Raw genomic sequence first — 25,275 nt, 5'->3', positions numbered from 1 at the left:
GGTGTCGTGATAAGGTCCAGTTTGTGACGATACACTACCTTCCCATTACTAATCAATCGAATCCAGAAGGGAAAAGATCGCCAGTTGTGTTGGTCCGAGCCGGGATTTGAACCCCGATCTACCGCTTACGAGGTGGAAGTGTTACCACTGGGCTACGTGGCTCGGTCACCAAGCAACTGACGTAAAACAATATTTTTCACACCATCAGTAGGGCAGCGTCATCCGAGAGAATAAAGAATACGATCTGGTAGTATAAATGTAGGGGAGAGTTGGGAGATCTGATCCCCTTTTTGGATCGCACATAGCTCTTTCAATTTATTACAAAACTATGAATTTTTTGCATGAGTTGAAAGCTTGAAAATCAACTTTGGTTGGCTGATATGGGTATTTGATCAGATGAGTTTGTTGAATCATGCATACATACCATACCATACCAAACAGCTTAGAACACCATACGCGGTGCCCGTGCTGTATAAAGAAGGTTGTTCCATGTTGCTCGGTTCTGGGCTGCAGCTCGCCAGTCTCCTAGGTTGCAGATCTTTCTTAGGTAGGTCTCGATCTGATTACCCCATCGTGCACGCTGCGCTCCTGCTCTTCGGCCAGTGCCGCCATCCGGTCGCGCGCGGTCAAAGAGCATCCTGACAGGATGGTCTTCGTCCATCCTCGCGACATGGCCGGCCCACCTGAGCCTCCCGATTCTCGCCAGGGTGACGATGGTCGGTTCTTCCAGCAGCGCGTACAGTTCGTGGTTCATGCGCCTTCGCCACTCGTTCTGAGCTGTACGTACTCCACCGTAGATCGTTCGCAGCACCTTCCGTTCGAAAACTCCAAGGGCTCGTTCGTCCTCTTGCCGCAGCGTCCAGGTCTCGTGGCCATAGAGGGCAACCGGTCTAACCCTTTCAGGCCTGAATTTTCAAAAAAATATTTTTTTAGTCAATGATGGGAAAATGATTCTTATGACCATACGAAAATTATAGGCTAGTTTTGGAAATTTTGATATTTGGGTCATATATGACCCATCAGGCTCGAAAGGGCTAATCAGTGTCTTGTACAGGGTCAGCTTCGTGGCGCGTTGCACTCGATCAGATGTCAAGGTTTTCCGTAATCCAAAGTAGGCGCGATTCGCGGAGTGGATACGAGTCCGGATCTCTAAGCTGGTGTCGTTGTCGGCCGTTACCAGCGATCCCAAGTACACGAATTCGCTCACCTCCTCCAGCACATCGCCATCCACAGCTAGAGGGGTGAGTCTTGAGGGGTCAACGTCCTTTGAGCCCCTCCCTTTCATGTACTTTGTTTTCGTCGTATTCATGGCCAATCCAATTCGTCCAATTGTTGAATCATGCCAAGCGTTAAAAAAATATTCGAAGCCGGCATTTTCAAAATATTAGGGGTGAATTAATCCTCATTTAACACTTTATAGAAATCTTAGGCAAGATGTTTCTTATTCGTCCAGACTATTGATTTTCTGTAAGTTACAGCAACTTTACATAACAGTACAGTAATGTGGGGTGTGGGGTACATAACAGTACAGTAATATGGGGTAATTTGGGACTACAGTCTGAATAGGGACAGCAGTTTTTAGAGCACTTAAAGCATTAAAATTTAGAAATGGATGTACACATTTTGTTGGCCTGAGTCTGTTCTAACCGAAACCAACCAGAAAAATCAAAATGTTGTGCTCCAACATGGTTAAAACTGCTGTCCCAATTCGCCCCATGTGTCCCGATTGACCCCAGTTTACGGTAAGTATAGTGTAAAAAATATACGTTAAAACTAGGAATATTCTAATTTGGACCTAAATTGAGCATGTTTGCAAAAGCTGGTAATTTTGGTTTACAAAACAAATGATTCAAACTGCAGTAAGTAATCTTCAATTATGCTAAAGGAAACCATGTACGTAAAAAATTAACCCAATAATTTAAACTTATAGGTCATTTCAGTGACAGGGATGCAGGGATCAAGTCTCCCTAAAAGCACCTTTTTAAACAATTGGTTTTAAAAATAGTTGGACGATTATTTTAACATCAAATGCGTAAGGGTTTTGTAGTTGATAAGTAGGTACCGTAAACTGGGGTCAATAGGGACACATGGGGAGAATTGGGACAGCAGTTTTAACCATGGTGGAGCACAATATTTTGATTTTTCTGGTTGGTTTCGGTTAGAACAGACTCAGACCAACAAAATGTGTACATCCATTTTCAAATTTAAAAGCTTTAAGTGCTCTAAAAACTGCTGTCCCTATTCAGACTGTAGTCCCGATTCGCCCCAGACTACGGTATATCAAAAAATTAATGTACACAAAATAATGTTTTGAATAAATTTAAACTATTTCCGATGCACATAGATACGAAGTAAAAAGATTTTTTTGATTTTTTGGCCGCCATCTCGGATTTAAAAATTCTAAATCACTTTAGAGTATTTTTAAACAGCAATCAAAATAAGACAGCAAAAAAGTGTTTTTTTTTGTGATTCGTGAATTTTGTGAATTTTGCTAATCCAGGTTGGGTGCATGCGTTGAGTCTATAAAATTTTCTCGATCACCGATTTGAAAGTGAAGCTGTGAATGAAGTACGAGTTCCGGAAAACGGGGGAAAAATCTGTCAACTTCCCATCGTTTTTTTTGTGTTTGCGCGCGCGTTCTGTCTCTCGGAAGCACGTGGCGACATTTTAAACAACGTGTATCACACAATAAAAGAAGATCACATATAATATTTGCAATTACGTTCGCCTGCGGGTTGATCTGTACTGTCGACAATGAATCCATACACACAACGAGATGATGCTGGGTGTTCTATTGTTTCCAGAGCAATTCTGGCGAAAATTCGAGTCACGAAAAGTGCGCACTGCTGCAACGACGACGATTCAGAACTTGTCACAGTGGTGATCGCGCGGGAAAAGCTCTCGGAAGCTTCCATCCCCGTGTCAGTTTCACCCCACCCTGGCCACACCTATGCTAGGGGTAATGGATATAATGACCGGTGGGTGATCGTCGTGAATAAAGTACACACACTCTGGAGAGTATACAAACGTACGTAAGTGACATAATAAAATATGTGACATGCAGTGATGAATAATTATATTTTCATACACATTTGTCTTTTTTTTCGTCCAATGGTTCTACACGATTGATAAAGACAGGCCGCAGAAACACAAAACAGTAGTGTGTGCGCGGAGATGCGCGCGCGTGAGAAGCAAAAGCTTTGCAAAAAGAGTACTTACCTGTTTGGAGCTTTGCTATCACAGATTTCAGTCATTTGTCGTTAGTCGGAGGATGAAGATACCTGTTCTGAGGTGCGCGAATTACAAAACATCTCCCTTTGCTCCGTTCTAAGAGGTACTGCGCTGCCGTGTCTTCCGGTGTCGTGTGTGATATGTGATAGATGAGCAAGTGTGAAACACAGAGGGAAAACTCGGAATCCCAGATCTAAAATCTTGGGCGGCAGTCGTTTTGTTCTGGTCGTGCTCAACAAAACGGTTACGAGTTGAGCGCGCGCGGGGTTCATCCTGTTTCACGGTGATACACCTGTTGGTGAGTGGTATTTAACGAAAGTTCTGGATTTCAACGGTTTTATGATCGAGATGGATTGGAAAGTCGTTTAGTGATAGTTAAATTGAAAGAAATAAGATGGACAATTCAAGTGCAAAATCCGAGCAAAGAATTATCACAATCATTAGTTAAAATCCCAATAAGATATTTGAGAATTAATTCGAGACTTGCAAGAAAGCTTGCACTGCTGCATAGTTACTGGACTTCGCAAACCTGGTCTCCTATCTGTACAAAAGTATAGCACGGCATGATTATACAATTCAGCTTTGTCATGCTCACGAGATACGAACATTTTTGCCAATCCTGACATTTTTTTTTCTTTTGAAAATGTGCTATACACATAAGTAATAACAAACATCGCCGACCATTTTTAGCAAATTCCGAAAATTTATTTTCCTGCCACCATGTAAAGACAAAATAGATATCACTGCCAAAAATAACAGTTCTGGAAATTTGCTTTTATCAACAATCGTAATACTTTGCAAAAGTGTTCGTTGCTAAACTCGATTTTTTCAGCACTCGTCGTATTTTTCCAACTCGGCATTAGCCTTTCACAACAATCTAATCCACGGGATGCTTACGCAGCCCAGTCAAACAATAAATTTAATCGAATTTGGCAATAGAATGCCATTTTCTAACTAAGTTCAGCGTTAACATTTCCCGTGATCCTGATCAATTTTTTCTTCCCCGGTGAATGATGGAGATGGGAGCGGTCGGCAATGGCTGGCTTTGATGGTTTTGCTTATCCTGTCCTGGTGGAATGATGGGTTCACGATCATTACATCTTCACATCGTCAGATGTGTGCTATCTTGTGACATAGGCCATTTTGGTCGAAAATGAGTTAATGATGAAGTTTTGCTATACTTAACAAACACTACAAGATGCTTTAACCCGATTTTGGAAACTCGCTTCCGTTTCCCGGATATCGCAATACACACTTGTGACATAGACCAATTTATCATCAAAATGATTGTGCACACTTGTGACACGTCATACATGTTGTTGGAAAATGTGGAAAATTTGTACACACATACTTTCTAAAGGCAATGCAACCTTTTGTTTATAAAAATATATTGATTAAGTCGATTAAACCATTGATTTGAGCTTATTTTAGTTTGTATGGGAACTCTGTGCACACTTGTGACACGTAGTACAATTTTACTTTCGAAGCAAACTTGTGACACGTGCTTTTCAGATTTTTGTTTACATTATTTACTGTATCTTTTAACTGGTGTAACCAAATTAGTTGAAAGCGATAGTATACAAACCGATTTCTTCAAAAAGTTTGGCTCTATCATTCATAGTTTTGAAATTATTTACCAACAAACTTTAAAATCGATTTTCTCGAAAAGTACTAAATGGTCGTTGTCACAAGATAGCACACAACTGATGACATGACAAAATCCAGTCTGCAACCCGCTTAGATCACTATCTCCATGCAAATGCGAACTCGACAGAGCCTTATGACCGACTCTTCGGCTCCTTTTTAAAAAAAATCCATGTTTTTCAGCGTTTTGGCTGTAGTGCCAAAATAAAAGAAGAAACCCGCCAATGTTATTACATATTTGGAAAGATAATTGATTTTCCTACAAAGAAATATCATGCAGAATGAACCATATAGTACCTGTGCTTCCCTTGAAATAAAAATGTAGCGTGACGGGACAGCATCGTAAAACTGGACTTTTAAAAGGCACACTACAAAAATCGCTACAGTTTTGCCAGTTTGATTTTTAAAAACTTTTGCTCTTCTACACATTATCACAAATTAAAAAACGAATCTTTTGCTCCTTGAACTGAAAGAATTGGTTGAAATTTGAGTTTTTGCCAGCCATTTCTTTTCGTGACGGGACAACGAAAGGAGCAGATTTATGAAAAAACTCCTCTCCCGTTCAATGGCTTGCAGACCACATTTGGTCAATATTCTTGGCTTTTAAGGTAAGAAAACGCATTTAAAGCACATTGCAATTATTGCATCATAATGAAAATGATTTTTATCATATTAAAAATCACATTGAAAATTCAAAAATGTGATATTTTGGTGTAGCTTCGCTAAGAATCGGTCTTATAATGTACAACTCGTGCTGAAAATTCATCATTTTAAAACCTGCTGCAAAAATCTAATATTTTAGTCCAAAAAATGAATTGGAAGGAATTGTTAATAAATACAGGAAACTTCACGGTTGGCGGTTTTACTGTTTTTAAAAGAATTTGTCAAACTTTTGAAAAATAAATTTCTTTGGGAGTCAACTTTGATCATAGGTTGAATTCCCCTTTTATTCAAGTAAAACTAAGAACCATAATTAGGGGGGATATTGCGCCTGGTGGGTCAACTCAAATTGCCGATATGTATCCTAGAGAGCGTGGGTTTGCATAAACTGCGGTGGCATCGATTGGATTAAAATTTATTTTGTAAACTAGTACAGTGCCTTGGCGTACTCTAAGTGAAACTAAGTGTCCGAAGGCTGTTTTTTACATCTAAGCTTTCATCCACCCCGGGATTCGAACTGACTACCTTTGGATTGTTAGTCTAACTGCCGACCATCAACTCTTCCAAAGCATGGTTTATACTTTCCATGAAGAGGACTTCTACTCCTGGACTGACCTTACTGCCTAATCTGTAGGTTAGGCCGGGACCAACATTTATGTCAAAATTAAAATTTTGATTGTAATTTGATTTGGCAGTTTGTAGCAGGGCAAGGCATTTAAAATGCATGTTGAAAGTCAAAGTACCAATGTTTTCAGTAATGCGATTTGACATGTGCATGTGCAAAAAATATTTACGTCAAATGGCGCTTCTTATCATTACAATCTTAAAGCTTTGTTTAGGCACGAGCAGTATGGATTCTTTGTTGACCCTTCGACATTAACCCATTTACATTGTTTTGCTTCATTTTTTGTTTATCCAAGGTCCATTTAAACGCGTTTTTCTGGGAACATCAAAAACGGGTTTTAACGTTTACGTGAAAATGTCACCAAATTTAAATTTGTTTAGTAGAAAAAGTGTGTTTGTAATGGCCTCAAATCTATTAAACATAGTAAAAGAAGAGTTAAGCTTATGCCCCTTGAATCCTACCACATTAGACATCAAATTTGAGTAGAGGCAATCCCACCAGAATATGTTCGTACACTTTCAGTTCTAGTTTTTATATGTCTTTTATACCTGTTTGCTATTTTTGCTGAAAGGAAATTTAATAGACGGAGATACGAAAATATTCTAGGAAGTTTGCAGATCTTTCAGGACATAAATTAACAATAACACTATTGTTTAACAAAAAATGTTAATGCAGTAAAACCAACAACAAAAAACCCTGAAACAGCCACATCATTTACTGTATGAGAAGCACGACAGTGTGGACCAGTACAAGCTGTCGGAGATGAATTGCGAATGATAATGGAAAACTTATCTGGTGCGAAGCATCTTCCAACAACGTTTGTGTATTTATCACTGTTTTAATAAATTTGTGAGCGAATGTTATTATGATGCTGTTATACAGTTCTGCTAACATTCATTGTGACCATTATCTTGCCAGCCTCAGCGACACATTTGCTGTGACTGAAGCAAGGCTGCGATGGCATCTAATTTGCTTGATGATTGATATCGACATCTGATTGTGCCTTATCGCAGCTTGTAGCAGATGATGCATCAATTTCCTTGTTATTCATTTTTGGCTTCTGATGGAGATTCCTATCTGTTTGCTGATTTCAATTTGTCACACCAGACAAGAGCAGCTCATTAACGCTGTTAATTTGATCAAAATTATCCTTGAAGCGGTAGCGGAATGTTTTCAAATCCCCTTTGATTAGATTAAAAACCCCAATTTTAAGTAAATTAGCAAACTGTGACAATATGGAGGGTGGGGGCAATATTCGCATTGTTATTTGATGTAATAGTTATCGGCATCATAAACTTTCGCAAAATTAATCTTTTGCAAAACCATCATATTCCCACTGAGGTTGGCAGAGTACTGTTCCAACAATTTGTCACGAATTAAACGCGCATAGAATCACAATGAAGTTAACTGCAGCGGTAGTCAAGGCCGAAGATGAAAGACCTCTACTTTATCCGGTGCTTTCTGGTAGCGCCACCACCATAGACGATGCGTCTACATTTAGGGTGGCCGGGTTGTGAAATTGCATATAAATTTACAATGAATGGAATATTAACTTCCTCAAAAAGCTCTTTCTTAGGCTAAATCATTTTAAAAATGAAATAGATTTTTCTCTTAACGAAGAAGCTTTTACCAAATGAAAATGTGATAACCCTATAAAGCATATGTGGTCCATTCGATACGGACCGGTGTCCACCAGCAGTTGTACCGGCCAATCGTGGACCGCGGGAAGCTTTATAACGTTTCCGTACTATTTAATTTATGTATTCTCAGACAGCCGGGACGGCGTGCGTGGTATTTTCGATTGAATTGAGGAGACGGAGGGAATAGTTCATTCAGACCATCATGCATCGGCTGGCTGGTGCGAAAATAATGCGAAAATTGGCATTCCTGAAACGTGCTGCCGTTCAATCATTGTCGGTTGCATTGACGAGTTTTAAACGTGTGGGACACGAGCGTGCGTGATGGGATAAGTTATTACCAACTACCGGTTGTACGTAGGCGTGGCCGGAGATTTATTGTAGCCCACACAGCAAAAAATTTCAGTGTAAAATCGCATGCAAAAGCATGCACACCACCTTTGTGAGAAAAAGCATGTAATATTGTATGAGAAAACGTGTACACAAAAAGCATGCACCGAAGAAAAAAAATCAGGTCTGCTCACCCCAAAATAACATCAATCCGGCGAGAGTTATATTCTGATTACCAAGTCCGCGCCTCATCTCACTCGGCTATCTCACCGCTATGAAAATAATCGGATCAATGCCAATGTAACAGTTGGTTTTCCGTACGTCGTATACTGTGTTAACTGCATACGATGTATGGGGAACCTACAGTTTTATCGGTGAAGATTCATCTGTTTTCACAGTGGCGAAATAGCCGAGTGGGTTGGGGCGCGGACTTGATAATCTGAATATGACTCTCACCGGATTGATGTTATTTTTGGGGTGATTAGATTTGATTTTTTTTTCTTCGGTACATGCTTTTTGTGTACACTTTTTCTCATATAATATTACAAGCTTTTTCTCACAAAGGTGATGTGCATGCTTTTGCATGCAATTTTACCATCGGATTTTTTGCTGTGCAATCTTTTTTGATCTAATCTAATCTAATCTAATAGAACACAAGCGCAGCCAGTCCGAAGAAAGCATCCTGGAAGAACTTGGGGTTAGATTACGCCCCAAGCTCTTTCTTGTCAATATTAATTATTGCAGTACACTTGAGTAACCCCGAAGATGTATTGCATGAATTAAAGCGGCCAGGCCTACTGCGTTGCATTAACCGCAGAAACAGATTCTGTGAACGGAGCACATTTCACAGAATCTACAGGGGAGGAAGGATGCGTGGACATACCGTACCAAACGCTCCTGTTATTGTAGTACAATCTTTTTTGAGAATGGGAAGAAGTGCTCGTTTTTATAGGATAAGAATTATTTATAACACTCAACCTTTTCGTTTGTCCAAGTCTTACTGATTGCGGTAATACACAATTTGATTTTCCGAGAAGTAGAATAAAATGATTGATGTTAAATCTTGCAGTCCCAAGCTGCGCAAAATGGCGTCCTTAACACAAAATAGCCCAAAATGCAAGTGCTACAAATTCACAATGTTCAGAATGGCAAAATCAAGTGGAATAAATTGATAACTTCTTTATTTGACGTCCTAGCCAAATGGTGTTTTGGGAATAGTTGTTGTACTTGATAAGGACTATCTTTTGAAGTTATTGACATATAGGGTGATGACCTTCCAGGGTGTCAACCAAAAACTAACTTTGTTTGATGACGTTGTAGGGCTTTGGTGTTTTGGGCAAAATTGTAGAGGAAAAAAATGATGAAAATTTGTCCAAGGCGCCTAATTTGCAGCTCTTAATCTACTCAAGATATACGCTATTTTTGCAAAAAATGGTCCAAAAAAGCATTTTTTTTTGGTAATAACTCAAAATGTTGCATTTTAGCGGCCTACTATGTTCTGAAGAGTTGTTTATGACATAAAGTTACACATCTTTGCCGAAGACAGCAAAATGTTTCGAGTCTTTATTGAGGAGTTATAACCGTTTTTTAGTGATTTTGATCCAATTTTCAAGTTGCTATGTTTTCAAAATGGCGCATTTTGGCGCATAACCGAACAATGCACCTGAAAGTACACACTTTCAACTACATTTTCTGAAAATATCTCCGTGTCTGTCGGAGTCTATTTTTAGATATCTCAATTGGAATTTGACGGTATATTTATAATATATTTATAATTCTTAAGCGGAATCTTATTGAAAACGTGGTACAGTCATCCCTCATATTCGGAACAGTTTACAGATCGGCCAATGTTCAACAAATCATAGAAAATCGATAATTGAACATAAAGATTTGCTTTTATCTTCATGTGAAAGCTTTTCTTGCGATCTTTCGATTGATGTATAGACCGGCAATATATTTTTACGTTTTATATCAAGTTTTCAAAGAAAAACATTTACCCTTGAAATCCACAAATTCGGAACACTTTTTTTTAAACAAACTTTTTTTTCTCTCCAGGAGTACCTATTTAAAAAAAAATTAATGACTTTGCACTCTAAAACCAATAAAACTCATGCTTAGTAATGTTTTATGAATGGTCTGATAACTTTTTTATGAAAATATTAGTTAAATTCAGGTGTTCCACAATTGTGGGAGATACAATAACATCCCACAATCATGGAACAGGCAATTTGGAGGCAGTGTTTTGGTGCTCTGGATAAAATAGTCGTGAAATGCAGTTTTTGTTTAAAAAGTATTACTTTTACTAGTGAAATAGCAAGAGAATGTTCAAATGAAGGCCCTAAAAATAGCAGGGTCGGCAGAAAAGTTGCATTTTGCATTCTATTGACAATTTACCACAAAAGTGTTTCGAATATGTGGGATGACTGTAATAATCGGTAAATTTATTGATTTTTTTTTTGGAAAATACATTGTTCACCTTCACCTTTTCACCTCGCATTCATTATGATTTCGCTGCTTTTTTTGAACATTTTTTTTCAAAAATGGCGTATATCTTGAGTAGACTAAGAGCTACATATTTGACGCCTTTGACAAATTTTCATTAAATTTTTTCCTCTACAACTTTGCCGAAGACACCAAAGCCCTACAACGTAATCCAACAAAGTTAGTTTTTGGTTGACACCCTGGAAGGTCGTCACCCTGTATGTCAATAACTTCAAAAGATAGTCCATATCAAGTACACGGAGAAAAAAGAGTTTCCAAAATCGTGAACATGCGTTCATGAAAATGGGAACCACGAACAAAGTGTTCAAATTCCATGGTACGATTTCCAAAAACGTACCATGGGATTTGAAAACTTTGTTCGTGGTTCCCATTTTCATGAACGTGTTCACGATTTTGGGAACTCTTTTTTCTCCGTGTACAACAACTCTTTCGAAGACACCATTTGGCTAGGACGTCAAATAAAGAAGTTATCCATTTTTTCCACTTAATTTTGCCATTCCGAACACTGTGAAATGGTGAAATCATTTGTGTATGAAAAGCAATTTTCTTTCGCAGTATTTAAAACTGTGAAATGATAGGGTAAAGAACCCAGTTTTCACCCAGCTCCAGTTTTCGTCATCCTAATGGATCTTAACTTTACGCAACCAACTTGAACCAATTTTTGATTGAAATAGTTCCGTAGGGATTCCAATTCAATAATTTCTTATACTGCCAGAATTATAATTCGACACATACATTGAAAACAAATACAGTGCTGATGCCATGTCGAGGGTCGTTAGTCCTGAAGTAGAACATCTCCTAGCTACAAAATACGCGAACTATACTCACAATTACACCGACGGATCTAAATCATCGACTGGAGTTGGAGTTGGAGCTGTCCTGGACAAAAGGGAAAGTCACCTCAAGCTACCGGACCAATGTTCTGTATTTTCGGCAGAAGCAGCAGCAATCCTACTAGTACACGCAGAAAAATAAGGCATATTTGAATCAACAAAACGTTTTGTTGATTTGAAAATCATAATTTTTGTTGAATCAACGCTAAACGTCAAAGCAGCTTTTTCAAAACAACAAAAGAGTTTTGTGAAATCGAGAAAATCAAGTTTTGTTTCAACGCAAAATCGGCGTTGATTATATTCAACAAAAATTTTGTTGATTCAAACCTCGTGCAGGCTGATTCTACAAAACTTTTTTCTGCGTGTAGTCAAAACAACACCAACAATACCAAAACTCATCTTAACCGACTCTCAAAGCTGCGTAAATGCGCTGAGAAGATCAAAACCCACCCACCCCTGGATCCAAGATATTCAGCAACACATCACTAAAAGGACTGTCATCATGTGGATACCCGCTCACGTCGGTATTCCTGGGAACGAGCGTGCAGACAACCTTCAGAAACGCGGCCAAACCAGCAGAACCTTACACAACGCTATACCATGTCAAGACCTGAAGTTGGACGAAAGTACGAGATCTCTTTCTCCGGAAAGTTAAAAGGGAAACTACAGTTTGGACCGACAGAGAGAACAGAACAGAACAAAAAAAGCTCTCGAGATTACGCTTTGGTCACACTCGTATAACACATAACTTTATAAGCGGAACAAACTTTCATAGAACCTGCCCTACCTGCGATGTAAAGGCGACTGTTGAACACTTTTTAATTAAACAAACATAATCTCCCAAATAACATCCTAGACATCCTAGCGAACGACAAGAACATGGAGGAAAAACTTATACAATTTCTGAAAGATTCAAAATTTACTACGTAACCGGGTCGACTTCAAGCACGAAGTCAAATCATCCAAAAGAATTGAACCAGCCTCCGGCTGAAAAACTCTATAATAAAGAATTAAAAAAAATCTTATACTAACATAAACTTTTCCAATGCGTTGTTTTTCGTTACACGGAGAAAAAAGAGTTCCCAAAATCGTGAACAAGCGTTCATGAAATTGGGAACCACGAACAAAGTGTTCAAATCTCATGGTACGTTTTTGAAAAACGTACCATGGAATTTGAACACTTTGTTCGTGGTTCCCATTTTCATGAACGCTTGTTCATGATTTTCGGAACTCTTTTTTCTCCGTGTAGAAACGTTTGTGGAATATTTAAAAATAATGGCATTCAAACAATTCAGTGCTTGAATTATTGTCTGAATTTCACGGTTAAATAAACCGTTTACTGATTATTTATAGATTTTCATAATTATTTTGAATAAAATAAAGTAAAAGTAAAAATCACGCGATCCAATTTTTGCCCAGGGTGAATGTAGTACTGTATTGATTAAGATCGACAAGAAGCAGTGAATAATTTCAAGCCAACATTAATTTTGATTCCTTGATTTCTAAAGTGGGCAAAAACTGGTTCCACGGATGGGCGAAAAAAGACGCTTCAGAGCATATTCTTAAAACACAATATTCTAACAAAAATCAACATATTTATGGTAAAAACCTTATGAAAATTGAATTGTTTGCCAACGGTCTCCCACATTTTAATAAAAAATATTAAAATTTCAATGAATTTTCGATTTAAATGGTACCCAACCCAACACCTGGTAACACTACAATTCATGTTCAATGCTAAATTAGTCGATTTTTGAAACTTATTTTGAGAACAAGTTTACATTTATTTCTAGAATGATTATGATAAGGTACTAATTTAGTAAAAGTGATTAAACTCAACGGAAAATTTGTTGAAATGTTGTTTAGCCATATCCAATCATTGAACGATATATTTAACGGAACATTTTGTTCCTTAGTTAATCCAATCTGTCCCATAGGGGCTTAATCGGTCCCGAACTCTGGAAAGGTAGTTTAAAATTATTGTTTTGAATATTTAAAGTTATTTTTTCAGAAACCGGATACATAACATTTAAGGGAACTTACCAAAGCAAAATTATAAAATATATTTATTTTTGTAACATTATTCAAAGAGTTTTATTTAAGCGGTTTGTTTTTCCCCTTGCCCCAACTACTTTAAAAAATATGAAATATTTATTCTAGCCTTATTTCATAATCTGTTTATTGGTCAATGTCATGTGTAATCAACGTCGTTTTCTAAAATGAAAAATCAAGAAAACAATCAAAAAGTGTCTGAATACATTTGATTTCCGATCATTGTGAAAATCATTGAATCATTGAAAATAAAAGAATCAGATCAAATAATGTCAATGAAACCTGCAAAAGCAAATTCCCGCCCAAATTCCTCGAGAGAAAAGTCGTGATTCCGCGCTGTAAGTTTGATTCTAAGATCTGTCTGGGCCTGAGTACCTTGCTGATGCTGTCGCTGCTGGCTCTGTGTTCCATAAGTCTAATGTGGCTGATTTACATTATCTGTCACAGACTGTGATAGAAGTATTGTCTCCGCGTATCATGCAATTAGCATTTCCGGTGGTACATAAGCTAACATACACGTGATTGTGGAGAGTCCGTTGATGTTTTTTTTGCTCTCTCCCAGCTCCCAGCATTGGATTTATTCATGATGTGCTTCCAGAGCAGCAGTTGTTTTGTCGGGGGGACGAGGAGAGTGCCTCCACTCACCTGTTCCCTCTGATTTACCTGTGCCCAATGATCCACCCACTAAGCTCCCGCCGCGGCTAAAGATGAATGGAGTGCGGCGAAAAATGGACAGAAAAGCGACTTCGTTTACGACAAAATAATGGCCAAACGTCTTAGTGTTGGGGGGAAATTACTCGCGCATTTAATTTGTACACATTTTCGCCGGCTCATCGGTTGGTGTTGGTTTTCATGAATTGCGATTTAGAACAATTGGCATGGGTCAGCGCAGGTGGCAATGTTGTTCTCTGGTTAATGTGGTTGATGATTGTTGGTTCTTACTTGTTAGCATTTCAGCTTATTGTTATTATCAGTGGTAACATGAGCCACTTTGTGTTGATTTTAGAAAGCAAATCGCTTCAATGGCTTCATCCATAAAGTACGTCACGCTAAAATCAGCCAAAATTTAGCCCCCCCCTCCCCCCCTTTGTCACGCTTTCCCTATACTTATAACACGCAATGTCACACTTTCTTAGACACCCCCTCCCACCCTAGAGCGTGACATACTTTATGGATGACGCCAATTTGGTATGGTTTGGAACTGCAAGAAAACTAATCATTTTATATATTTTTTTTGTTAAACCTTTCCACTGGAGCAAAAAGTTTGAAGATCTGGCAATACTATACAGTATGTCAGCAATTCCATTTGAAAAGAGCCTAAACCGAAAAAAAGTTCTCCGATCGGGCTCAAAATTCTGGGGGCTCCTTAGCCAAATAATTAGACACGTATTTTTTTTTGTTTAGGGTGACCTACATCGTGCTAGGGTGGTTCAAAAAAGGCAATTTTCGTAATTTTTCGCAAAAAAATCTTTTTTCGAAAAATCATATCTCCGCGCCATTTCATCCGATTTTAGCTGTCTTAGACGCAAAAGAAATGTGATGAGTTTGGCTATTTGGGAAAAATAGAAAGAAGTTTTTAAAATCTAGTTACCATTTGAAAAAGTCGCATGAAAATTTAAAATGGCGTTTTGAGCCTATGTCTGAAAATATTTTTATCGGATTCCTCGGAAAATTTCACATAACACATCAAAAACTTGGTGATGTCGAACCGTACGTTTCGGAGATATGATTTTTTTTGAAAATAAAAACTGAGTTTTTCGACGCGCCACGCGCAAAATCGGGAAAATGACGAAATCGGCAAAAAAAAAAAAACAACTTTTTTCACTAAAAATGCGATAACATTTAAATTTCAGCGATGACCTGTAGATGTTATGATACCAAAAGTTGCGTATTTTAATTATGGTTTCGTTTGAGCAACATGCCAAAAATGTATGGACTTTCGTAATTTTTGTTTTGTGGATCAAACTTACTTTTTGCCCAGGTATTTAAAAACGTGGGTTTTATAGAAAATCTAGATGTTTGGGGTTTTATGCTCTTTCCGATGCCATATAGGTTGACTTGTAAATCGTGGACCGGTTCGGATGTCGGCGGATTTTCCGACGATGTAATTCCGGGTTGGTACGAAATTTAAACGAAAAAAGGTGCAGGTGGTTATGTTACACATGACCAGTATGACAAAGAACTTTGCAAGATGATTGTTGAAATTTTCGATTAGAATGTCCGGTCCAAATTCCCCCCTTATAATAACCGTCCTATCGAACTAAGGGGACGGAAATTGCAAGTGGAGCTGAAATAGAAATCGAAGTGAAATCAATTTACTTTCCTTCACCACTCGAAAGTTACCAAGATGCGGGAATGTTTTTGCAAGGCTGTTGCAAGCAATCGGCGGCAGTAAAGGAAATTTGAACAGCAGACATTAAAAACTACCCTTTACAGGGCTCTTAATGATTACGAGATAGTTATTCTAAATTTCCAGAAACAGATTTTCACAGTGGCACAAAAAATGTGCATTGCAGTAGTCTATTTATTACTTCCTGCCTAATAAGCAATATATTTTAACTGCTTAGCATTAGCATATTTTAACTGCTTAATTTCAGATAATGGCCAAATGCAACTTTTTATGTCCAGTATCAAAAATCATTAAGTTTGATACCCATATTGCCCCAACTCTTACGGTCCAGCAAATGTCCCCCCATCGGAACATCCGCGGGGCCTCCGGCCACTCCGGATTGTGGCCACTACTGCAGAAATGTCAAATTTCATGTCCAGTATCAAAATCCTTAAAGTTTGATACCCATATTCCCCCAACTCTTACGGTTCGGCAAATGTCTCCCCATCGGAACATCCGCGGGGTCTCCGGCCACTCCGGATTGTGGCCACTACTGCCAAAATATCAAATTTCATGTCCGGTATCAAAAACCATAAAGTTTGATACCCATATTGCCCCAACTCTTACGGTCCAGAAAATGTCCCCCATCGGAACATCTGCGGGGCCTCCGGACACTCCGGATTGTGGCCACTACTGCCGAAATGTCAAATTTCATGTCCAGTATCAAAATCCCTAAAGTTTGATACCCATATTGCCCCAACTCTTATGGTTCCGCAAATGTCCCCTTATCGGAACATCCCCGGGGCCTCCGGCCACTCCGGATTGTGGTCACTACTGCCGAAACATCAAATTTCATGTCCAGTATCAAAATCCCTAAAGTTTGATACCCATATTGCCCCAACTCTTATGGTTCCGCAAATGTCCCCTTATCGGAACATCCCCGGGGCCTCCGGCCACTCCGGATTGTGGCCACTACTGCCAAAATGTCAAATTTCATGTCCGGTATCAAAAACCATAAAGTTTGATACCCATATTGCCCCAACTCTTACGGTCCAGAAAATGTCCCCCCATCGGAACATCCGCGGGGCCTCCGGCCACTCCGGATTGTGGCCACTACTGCCGAAATGTCAAATTTCATGTCCAGTATCAAAATCCCTAAAGTTTGATACCCATATTGCCCCAACTCTTATGGTTCCGCAAATGTCCCCTTATCGGAACATCCCCGGGGCCTCCGGCCACTCCGGATTGTGGTCACTACTGCCGAAACATCAAATTTCATGTCCAGTATCAAAATCCCTAAAGTTTGATACCCATATTGCCCCAACTCTTATGGTTCCGCAAATGTCCCCTTATCGGAACATCCCCGGGGCCTCCGGCCACTCCAGGTGGTGGCCACTACTGCCAAAATGTCAAATTTCATGTCCAGTATCAAAAACCATAAAGTTTGATACCCATATTGCCCCAACTCTTACGGTCCGGCAAATGTCCCCCCATCGGAACATCCGCGGGGCCTCCGGCCACTCCGGATTGTGGTCACTACTGCCGAAACATCAAATTTCATGTCCAGTATCAAAATCCCTAAAGTTTGATACCCATATTGCCCCAACTCTTATGGTTCCGCAAATGTCCCCTTATCGGAACATCCCCGGGGCCTCCGGCCACTCCAGGTGGTGGCCACTACTGCCAAAATGTCAAATTTCGTGTCCAGTATCAAAAACCATAAAGTTTGATACCCATATTGCCCCAACTCTTACGATCCGGCAAATGTCCCCCCATCGGAACATCCGCGGGGCCTCCGGCCACTCCAGGTGGTGGCCAGTTCCAATGATCGACTCACGCGACCGGCATGTCTTAGCTGGTCCTTGCCTCCAAGCCATCTGCTCCGGACCTCCAGGCCGTCTGCTACCGGGCCACCAGGCCATCTGCTTCTGATGTGTCCTCGTCGTCGTCCAGCAATAGAATGAATTTTCGGGACCGACCGAGCCGAGTTTTGTTGGCTCGTCGACGATCCGAAAATTATGAGGTGGAGTGGGGGAGATTTTAGATACATCAATCTCACGTCTCTCGATCGACTGATTGGGAAACGTTCGTTCATCCAACCAGCGTGCACCAAAAAGAGGGGAAATTTGCCGAGAGGGGAATTCGTCACGTAACGTTTTCGCTTCGCGAAAATTTTGGATTGACACCACGTACCTTAGGACAAAGTTCTTTGTCAAAATCTATTCTATCGATACAAAGACCCCCAAAACGGTGTTGTACCCACTTCAAAATGCTTGTTTAGCTATTTTTGGTAATATATTGACATTTAGTTAAATTAAAAGTTTGAAAAATTTAATTTAGATAAGTTTTATATAGTATTTCCTGAGTTATATAAACTTTTATACTAAGTAGTTAGTAAACTTTATTTTCAATCCAAATTATGTTTTAAATCAGTCAAGGATGCCTATTTGGAGTTGGGAGACTGTATTTATGGTGAATTGTCAACAAATACTTTTATTTATGTTAATTTTTGGAAAGGTGCACAAACTTTTTTGCACTTTTTTTCTATTTTTGTAATAGTATTTGTTATATAACTATTTATGGAAATCATCTTTTCGTGAGCTTTTTGCAGCAAAATGTTTTGCATGAGTTTCTGAACAAAATGTAGTACTAGATTTCTGTCAACATTAAATTGTTTAGATGTTTCATCACAATATGTGCACAGTGCTCAACGGGTGTAAATACTTTTTACATACTGTACCAGGAACCGTGGTGTAGCGGTAAGCGTGGTTGCCTCTCACCCAGTCGGCTTGAGTTCGATCCCAGACGGTCTCGGTAGCATTTTTCGAGACGAGATTTGTCTGACCACGCCTTTCGTCGGATGGGGAAGTAAATGTTTGCCCCGGTCTAACTTAGAGGGTTAGGTCGTTAGCTCAATCCAGGTTTAGGTGTCGTCTCCCTGGGTCCTGCCTCGATGGAGTTGAACTTTTTGAAGCCATTAATTTTTTAGTAAATTTTTATGGAAATAACGTCTTTACCTTACACTTTTTTGATGTGAGAAGATTTCTATGTTGACCTGAAAAGAATAGTTGATGTTTGCCACTTACAAAATCTGTTATTTTATTCCACAGATGTAACTGAATCAATAAATCACAATGCACGGAGGATTCGATCCCGACAAGGTAATTTTACCTTTATAAGTGCATGTTTGTACTGATGTTAACAACTACTTCTATTCACAGAACGACTCAGCGTCGTTGCGAGACAAGGTGCTGCTATCAAAGAGTGAGAAATGGCGTATTCTGAAAAACATCACGACGGTGTCGTTTGCGTTCATGGTCCAGTTCACCGCCTTCCAGGTCAGTTTGAGTATTTATGTTGGAATTGACGAATTTGTGTTGAACTTGAATTTTATTTTCATACCACAGGGAACAGCTAACCTGCAGTCGTCGATCAACGCCAAGGATGGCCTCGGAACGGTATCGCTGAGTGCAATCTACGCGGCCCTGGTCGTGTCCTGTATCTTCCTGCCCACTCTGGTGATCCGAAAGCTAACCGTCAAATGGACTCTCTGTGTGAGCATGCTGTGCTATGCGCCCTACATTGCTGCCCAGTTTTACCCGACGTTCTACACGTTGGTTCCGGCGGGAATTCTGGTCGGTTTGGGTGCCGCTCCCATGTGGGCCAGTAAGGCCACCTACTTGACCCAGCTGGGGCAGGTGTACGCGAAGATCACCGAACAGTCGGTGGAGGCCATCATCGTGCGCTTCTTCGGGTTCTTCTTCCTGGCTTGGCAGACGGCCGAGCTGTGGGGAAATCTAATCTCCAGTTTGGGTTAGAAATCTTCACTTAGTTGTACGGTTTAAGTCTAGACTAACCTCCTTGTTGTACATGCTTTCAGTTCTATCTAGCGGTGCCCACGGAGGCAGCAGCGTACATGATGAAAATGACACCTTCACGGACTCGGCGCTGGACAAGTGCGGTGCGAACTTTTGTGTGGTTGAAACTGACGACAATGCCAACCTCCAACGTCCACCAGATTCGGAGATCTTCGAAATTTCCGCGATCTACTTGTCCTGTATTGTCGCGGCTGTGATCATCATTGCCCTGTTCATGGACCCACTGTCTCGGTAAGTCATACTTAAAAGACACTCTCTTAACTTCGCAGATTTGAAAATTCTGAATCATGCTTACTTCCAGCTATGGTGAAAAACGACGAGGGTCGATCTCGGCCGTTGAAGTTTCCGGCGTGCAACTGCTGACTGCCACCTTCAAACAGCTGAAGAAGGTCAACCAACAGCTGCTGATTCCGATCACGGTCTTCATCGGTATGGAGCAAGCCTTCATCGGAGCCGAGTTCACCCAGGCGTACGTGTCCTGTGCCCTGGGAATCCACCAGATTGGATACGTAATGATCTGCTTCGGCGTGGTGAACGCCATCTGCTCGATCATCTTTGGCTCGATCATGAAGTACATTGGCCGCGTGACGATCATCATTCTTGGTAAGCGGTTCTTCAAAATAGGAAAGTTAAAGCAAGCCGAACAATTGCATATCCTACAGGTGGTCTCGTTCACGGAGGAGTGATTATTTACTGTTTGTTCTGGAAACCCCACCCGGATCATCCGCTGGTGTTCTTCGCCATTGCTGGACTTTGGGGAGTCGGAGATGCGGTTTGGCAGACTCAGATCAACGGTATGTGGTTATCCCAGCAATGTTTCGTCAACGCGAAATCACCTGCGTTTAACTTGCAGGTATCTACGGTGCGCTGTTCCGGCGAAACAAGGAGGCGGCGTTCTCGAACTACCGGCTTTGGGAGTCCGCAGGTTTTGTGATTGCGTACGCGTACTCTACCCAGTTGTGCGCTCGCATGAAGCTGTACATTCTGTTTGCTGTGTTGGTGCTCGGCTTTGTCGGTTACGCCATCGTGGAAATCAGGCAAATGGCCAAGGTTAGTAAATATTTTAAATCGATATCTTATTGGCCTGTACGGAATGTTTAAATTCTGTTATCTTCATAGATATTAGAGTTTAGTCCTTAAATGACTATATGCTCCACAAGCGGATAAAAGTTAATTGGGCGTTGATAATCAAGTTGATATTGGCGAAAACATGAATTTCAAAAGGCAGAGAGAAGTAAATTTTCAAAAAAAAAACGAAAAATTGGTAAAGTCAAGAATACTTTTAAGATCAACGACCCTAAGTAGGCTATTTTTTTAAATGATTGGGAGTATGTTGTACTTTTTACAATCGAAAATTTAATTAAATCTATTTGTATTCGTAGATAATCAGTTGACAATATTGTTATTGTAACCTTATATGCTTTGAATGTTCCTATCTAGTATAATTTCCACTGTAATTTAACAAGACACAAGCCAAAAAAAAAAAATAGTTTTTGCAAATTTTCAAAAAAGAGGGAAGCATAACGCACCAGCAGTTGCTTGAGTGTACTTTGTACACACAAAAGTATGGACACATTTAAAAGAGGCCTAAATACTCAACTTATCCTCAGAATTAGAGCTTGTGCAGCAACTTCGACCTCGGCTTTTGAAAATTCAGCGACTCCGGCTTCTGAAGATTTGGATAATCCGACTACAGCTCTACAAAAAGATCCACCGCAACCGACATCTACTCCTACTTCTACATCTACAATTCTTACAGCTACTTTGGCTGGTGAAGATTAAGCGACTTAGATTTCATAACGCTTAGTTTTTTAATGCCACCTTTTTACTTGAAATATCAAGTAATTTGCAGATTAATATTTGATCGAGCTACGTAGCCAAGTGGTAACACTTCCGCTTCATAAGCGGTAGATCGGGGTTCAAATCCCGGCTCAAACCAACACAACTGGTGATCTTACCTCTTCTGGATTCGATTTCTTAGTAAAGGAAAGGTAGTGTATCGTCACAAACTGCACCTTATGTGTCCTTAGGAAGACAACCTATGGAATGCTTTGTAAATGCCGGCCCTGATACTCTTCACGGATGTTTCTCTCAGGAACAGGATTTTTTTTTAAATTAATATTTTGAAAACTTACGCTTGAAATACAGGGCTATCCCGTTTTTGGCAACATCCAAATTAATTTGATGTTATTGGTCTCGTAATATTTTCAAAACATAAGTTAATTAGTTTTGCTCAAAGCATAGTTATTTTTAATGCAAATAATATGTTTTATCGCAAATCAATTTATTTTTTTGGAAATCAAAAAATCATCTGTTTTGTTCGAATATTCTCATAAATAAAACTCACCCGTCATTATGCAGGGTTAACGATGTTTATTGATGTTTCTCACACACATATAAGCAATATATATTCTTCAAAACACACTATTTAAGATCTCCCGGTTTTGGCAACATAAAAAAATAGAATTGACGTTAACACTTTCGTCAACGGATCAATAGGCGTGTATCGTTCTTTTTGCAACAAGACTTTGCCTTCCGGGTCTGCTAAGTGTGAAGGTATGGCACGGGGAGAGGACACCGGATAACTATATATACACTTAGAATCTTTTGCGCCGCCTCGGGATTCGAACCGGCGACCAGGCATGCATCGGCACTAAGAGCTCTTCATAACGGCACTCAGCTTGTTCCACATGGCATTTTCGTTTAAAGTAATGCTATGCTTGTTACCAGGCAAAAACCTTTTGTTTTTGGCATGAATAATGTGTATAAAACATTGGTTCATTCGGAAAAACGATTTAGCGATATTTTCATGGTAATGTTCTCTTAAGCTCTGTAAAAGAACTTCTTAAAAGCTCTTTGAGTGCGCTTAAAGGTTCGCTATATCTCACTTGTTGTTCAAAATTAACTCTCCGGGTCTTCGGGAGCCTTAAAGATTAGCGTAATTAGTGTACTCTAATCACTGGCACAACATGCTGGGCATCATCTATGCGAAATGCAGTACAAGTAGAAAACGTGTATTACAAGATAAAGTTTTGGTGTTTTGGGCAAAGTTGCTTGGCTAGAAGCTCCAGGGCGGAACCATTTTTCGGAAAATCATTTTTTCACTTAATATTGTTTGATCTGGACCACTGTGGATTACGTTAAAAATATCAATTATTTTGATAATTTCGAGAAATTATTTGAAAATATGTAGAATTGGCTACTGATCCGCATATTTGGAAAACCTGATGATGTGGAAATTGGGACTTATCTCTACCGCATTGTTAGCTATTATTTTGTTTACCCGAAAATTGGATTTATCAAATTACTTACTCACTCATAAAAAACAACTCTTTTTAGGAGCGACGGTTGAAGAAGCTGGACGAAACGCCCAAGCAGCAGCAAACCGAGGCAGAGCGCAAGGAAGCCGAGGAGGATGACGAAAAGGACGAACTGGAGGAGGACATTGTCGTTACCCATTTGTAGTGTGTGAAAAAATGAGAGAGGGACGTGCAACGTAATGTTTCTATAGAAGCATTGTTAAAAATGATTCCTATTTAGCGTTTAATGTTGATTGATTGTTTAAGGTTTGCGTTGCATCTGCAGTTTTCAGAATTTTTGCGCTGCATAAAGTTGAGGCATTGTCTGGTTGACTTGACTTAATGAGTTAATTGGTTTTAGCGAGAAACATTAGCAGAAAAAAACCCATAAGTCAATCGGGTAATGTTTTAGCTAGATTTTAGTTACAACATAGATTAGGACAGAACTAGGAGATTTACTGCACATTTTGTCATGCACCTCTAGTGTAAATATCATTAAATGCTTAACAGAATAGCAGTTTGGTTTATCCTTCATTACTTCAGTTAACATCCTTCCTCATGCAGTAGTATAACGGTCCCCTTCAAGCAAGACACGTGTGCAGCAGCAATTGAAGCATGTTGATTATTATTCAAACAGGAACTTCTAAATCAATAGGGTGGTAACTAGATCTCATCTCAGCAGCAGCAACTTCACTTTCTTAGAGCTTTCTTACAAAGTGCATTATTATTCATGCATCCTGATGGAATTTTAAACTCGCAAGACCAGAATACCAACGATGTTATTAATAACAAATATTTAAATAGAATCCTTCTGTACCCAACCTAAAACATCTTTCCATTTAACAGAGAAAAATATCATTTTTTTACTTTACAGACTCATTTATTTTTCACTTGTTTGTTGCTCTTCTTTCCATCTTGTCTCATGTACAATAAAATCACTTATCGTTTTCCTCTCGCATACAATATCTTTGTGAGTTGTGTTGTGCTCTTTCACTTCTCCTCTGGCACAGTGACTGTTGCGAAAGGAGTGCTCTCCACTACCAATCTCTGTTCCATTTACCCCCTTTCTACTCATTTACACACCGCATTGCTCCGGAAATGGAGCGCACCGCGGAACAAACACGAATGGTAGCAGCATGTTCGGCACCTGGCCGTGCGCCATTTTTTTCTTCTCCTGCTTCGTTCTCTTCGCATTACTGTTCGGTTGAGGGCGCACAAAGTTTCTTGTTTGTTGCCCGTACGTTCATTCCATTGACCTCTCTTTTGGGTTCATCAATCATCATCACATCACACTGAACAGTCTGTGGTGGTTTGTCCTTTGTCGCAGAAATGTTTCTTTTTTTCAGTAATACTACATTTGAAATTGGGCATTGGGTGCTGTTAAAGGCTATTTTTTTTTACTTTTGAAAGAGCATTGTTGAAATCTACTTATTGATATTGACGAGGAAAGTCTTTCAAATAAATTGGCAATCTGAGAAGTGATTAACTATCTGAAAATTACGAATTCAGGAAATTTAAAATAAATGCAGACATTGAACATTCAAATATATCGATTTCGATATTTAAATACCATTACATCGAGATTTTCATAGAAATTTAAATTATCAAGTTGAAAATAATTCAGTTACAGTTTAAAACCAGAAACAAAATGAAACAAAAAATGGCACTGGTTTCTTAAAGATGCATGGCGTTTGAATTTTGTTTGTTTTTTTGTTCCAAAGAATGAAAAAGTTTTTTGGTTTCAAGATTCTCAAGACAATTCTCGTTGTTTTCATCAATCCTTGAGTTTTATTTGAAAAAGTTCTATAAACATATGAAACAGCTTATAAGATCTTTTTTTTTTAAAAAAAACCCTGGATTTCAACTTGGTACAAAATTAATGTAAACTTTTTTAACAAAATATAAAAAGTTAACGGATGTACTCTTTTGTACCACTCTGAATATGGGAAATTCTCGTATGTTTGGCAGGTAAAGCTCTCGCTCCTAACTCCATCCAATGTGCTGATTTTCACTATTTAAACAACTAATTTTGCAAAACTTTTGATAGAAACTTGCTTGCTCACTTCTTATTGAGCTATTTATCACACGATTTCAGTTGAAAACGCTTTTAATTAACTTTAATTGAATGTCAAAGTTCTGACCTGCCAACATAAGAGGCACGGTGGAATTAGATGCTATTTTAAAACTATTTATAACAGACCTAACAATTGAAAAAATATTGTTTTACCAAACACGGCTAAAACAGCCTCGTATGG

The 25,275-nt window shown here is 39.3% G+C and overlaps 1 protein-coding gene across 1 annotated transcript; it reads left to right on the top strand.

Annotated features, from left to right (window-relative positions):
- Positions 1 to 3,164: 3,164 nt before the first annotated feature.
- On the top strand, positions 3,165 to 23,843 carry LOC6034408 (UNC93-like protein). Its single transcript, XM_001844674.2, has 9 exons — positions 3,165 to 3,529; positions 18,954 to 19,004; positions 19,065 to 19,181; positions 19,251 to 19,656; positions 19,724 to 19,952; positions 20,023 to 20,324; positions 20,384 to 20,515; positions 20,575 to 20,771; positions 23,061 to 23,843. Exons 2-9 carry the CDS (start codon positions 18,978 to 18,980, stop codon positions 23,184 to 23,186), a joined length of 1,536 nt encoding a protein of 511 aa, XP_001844726.1. The 5' UTR covers positions 3,165 to 3,529; positions 18,954 to 18,977; the 3' UTR covers positions 23,187 to 23,843.
- The last annotated feature ends 1,432 nt before the right edge of the window (positions 23,844 to 25,275 follow it).

Source organism: Culex quinquefasciatus, chromosome 1 (assembly GCF_015732765.1).
Source record: "Culex quinquefasciatus strain JHB chromosome 1, VPISU_Cqui_1.0_pri_paternal, whole genome shotgun sequence".
Taxonomy (NCBI): domain Eukaryota; kingdom Metazoa; phylum Arthropoda; class Insecta; order Diptera; family Culicidae; genus Culex; species Culex quinquefasciatus.
This window is presented reverse-complemented; position numbering and strand designations above follow the sequence as displayed.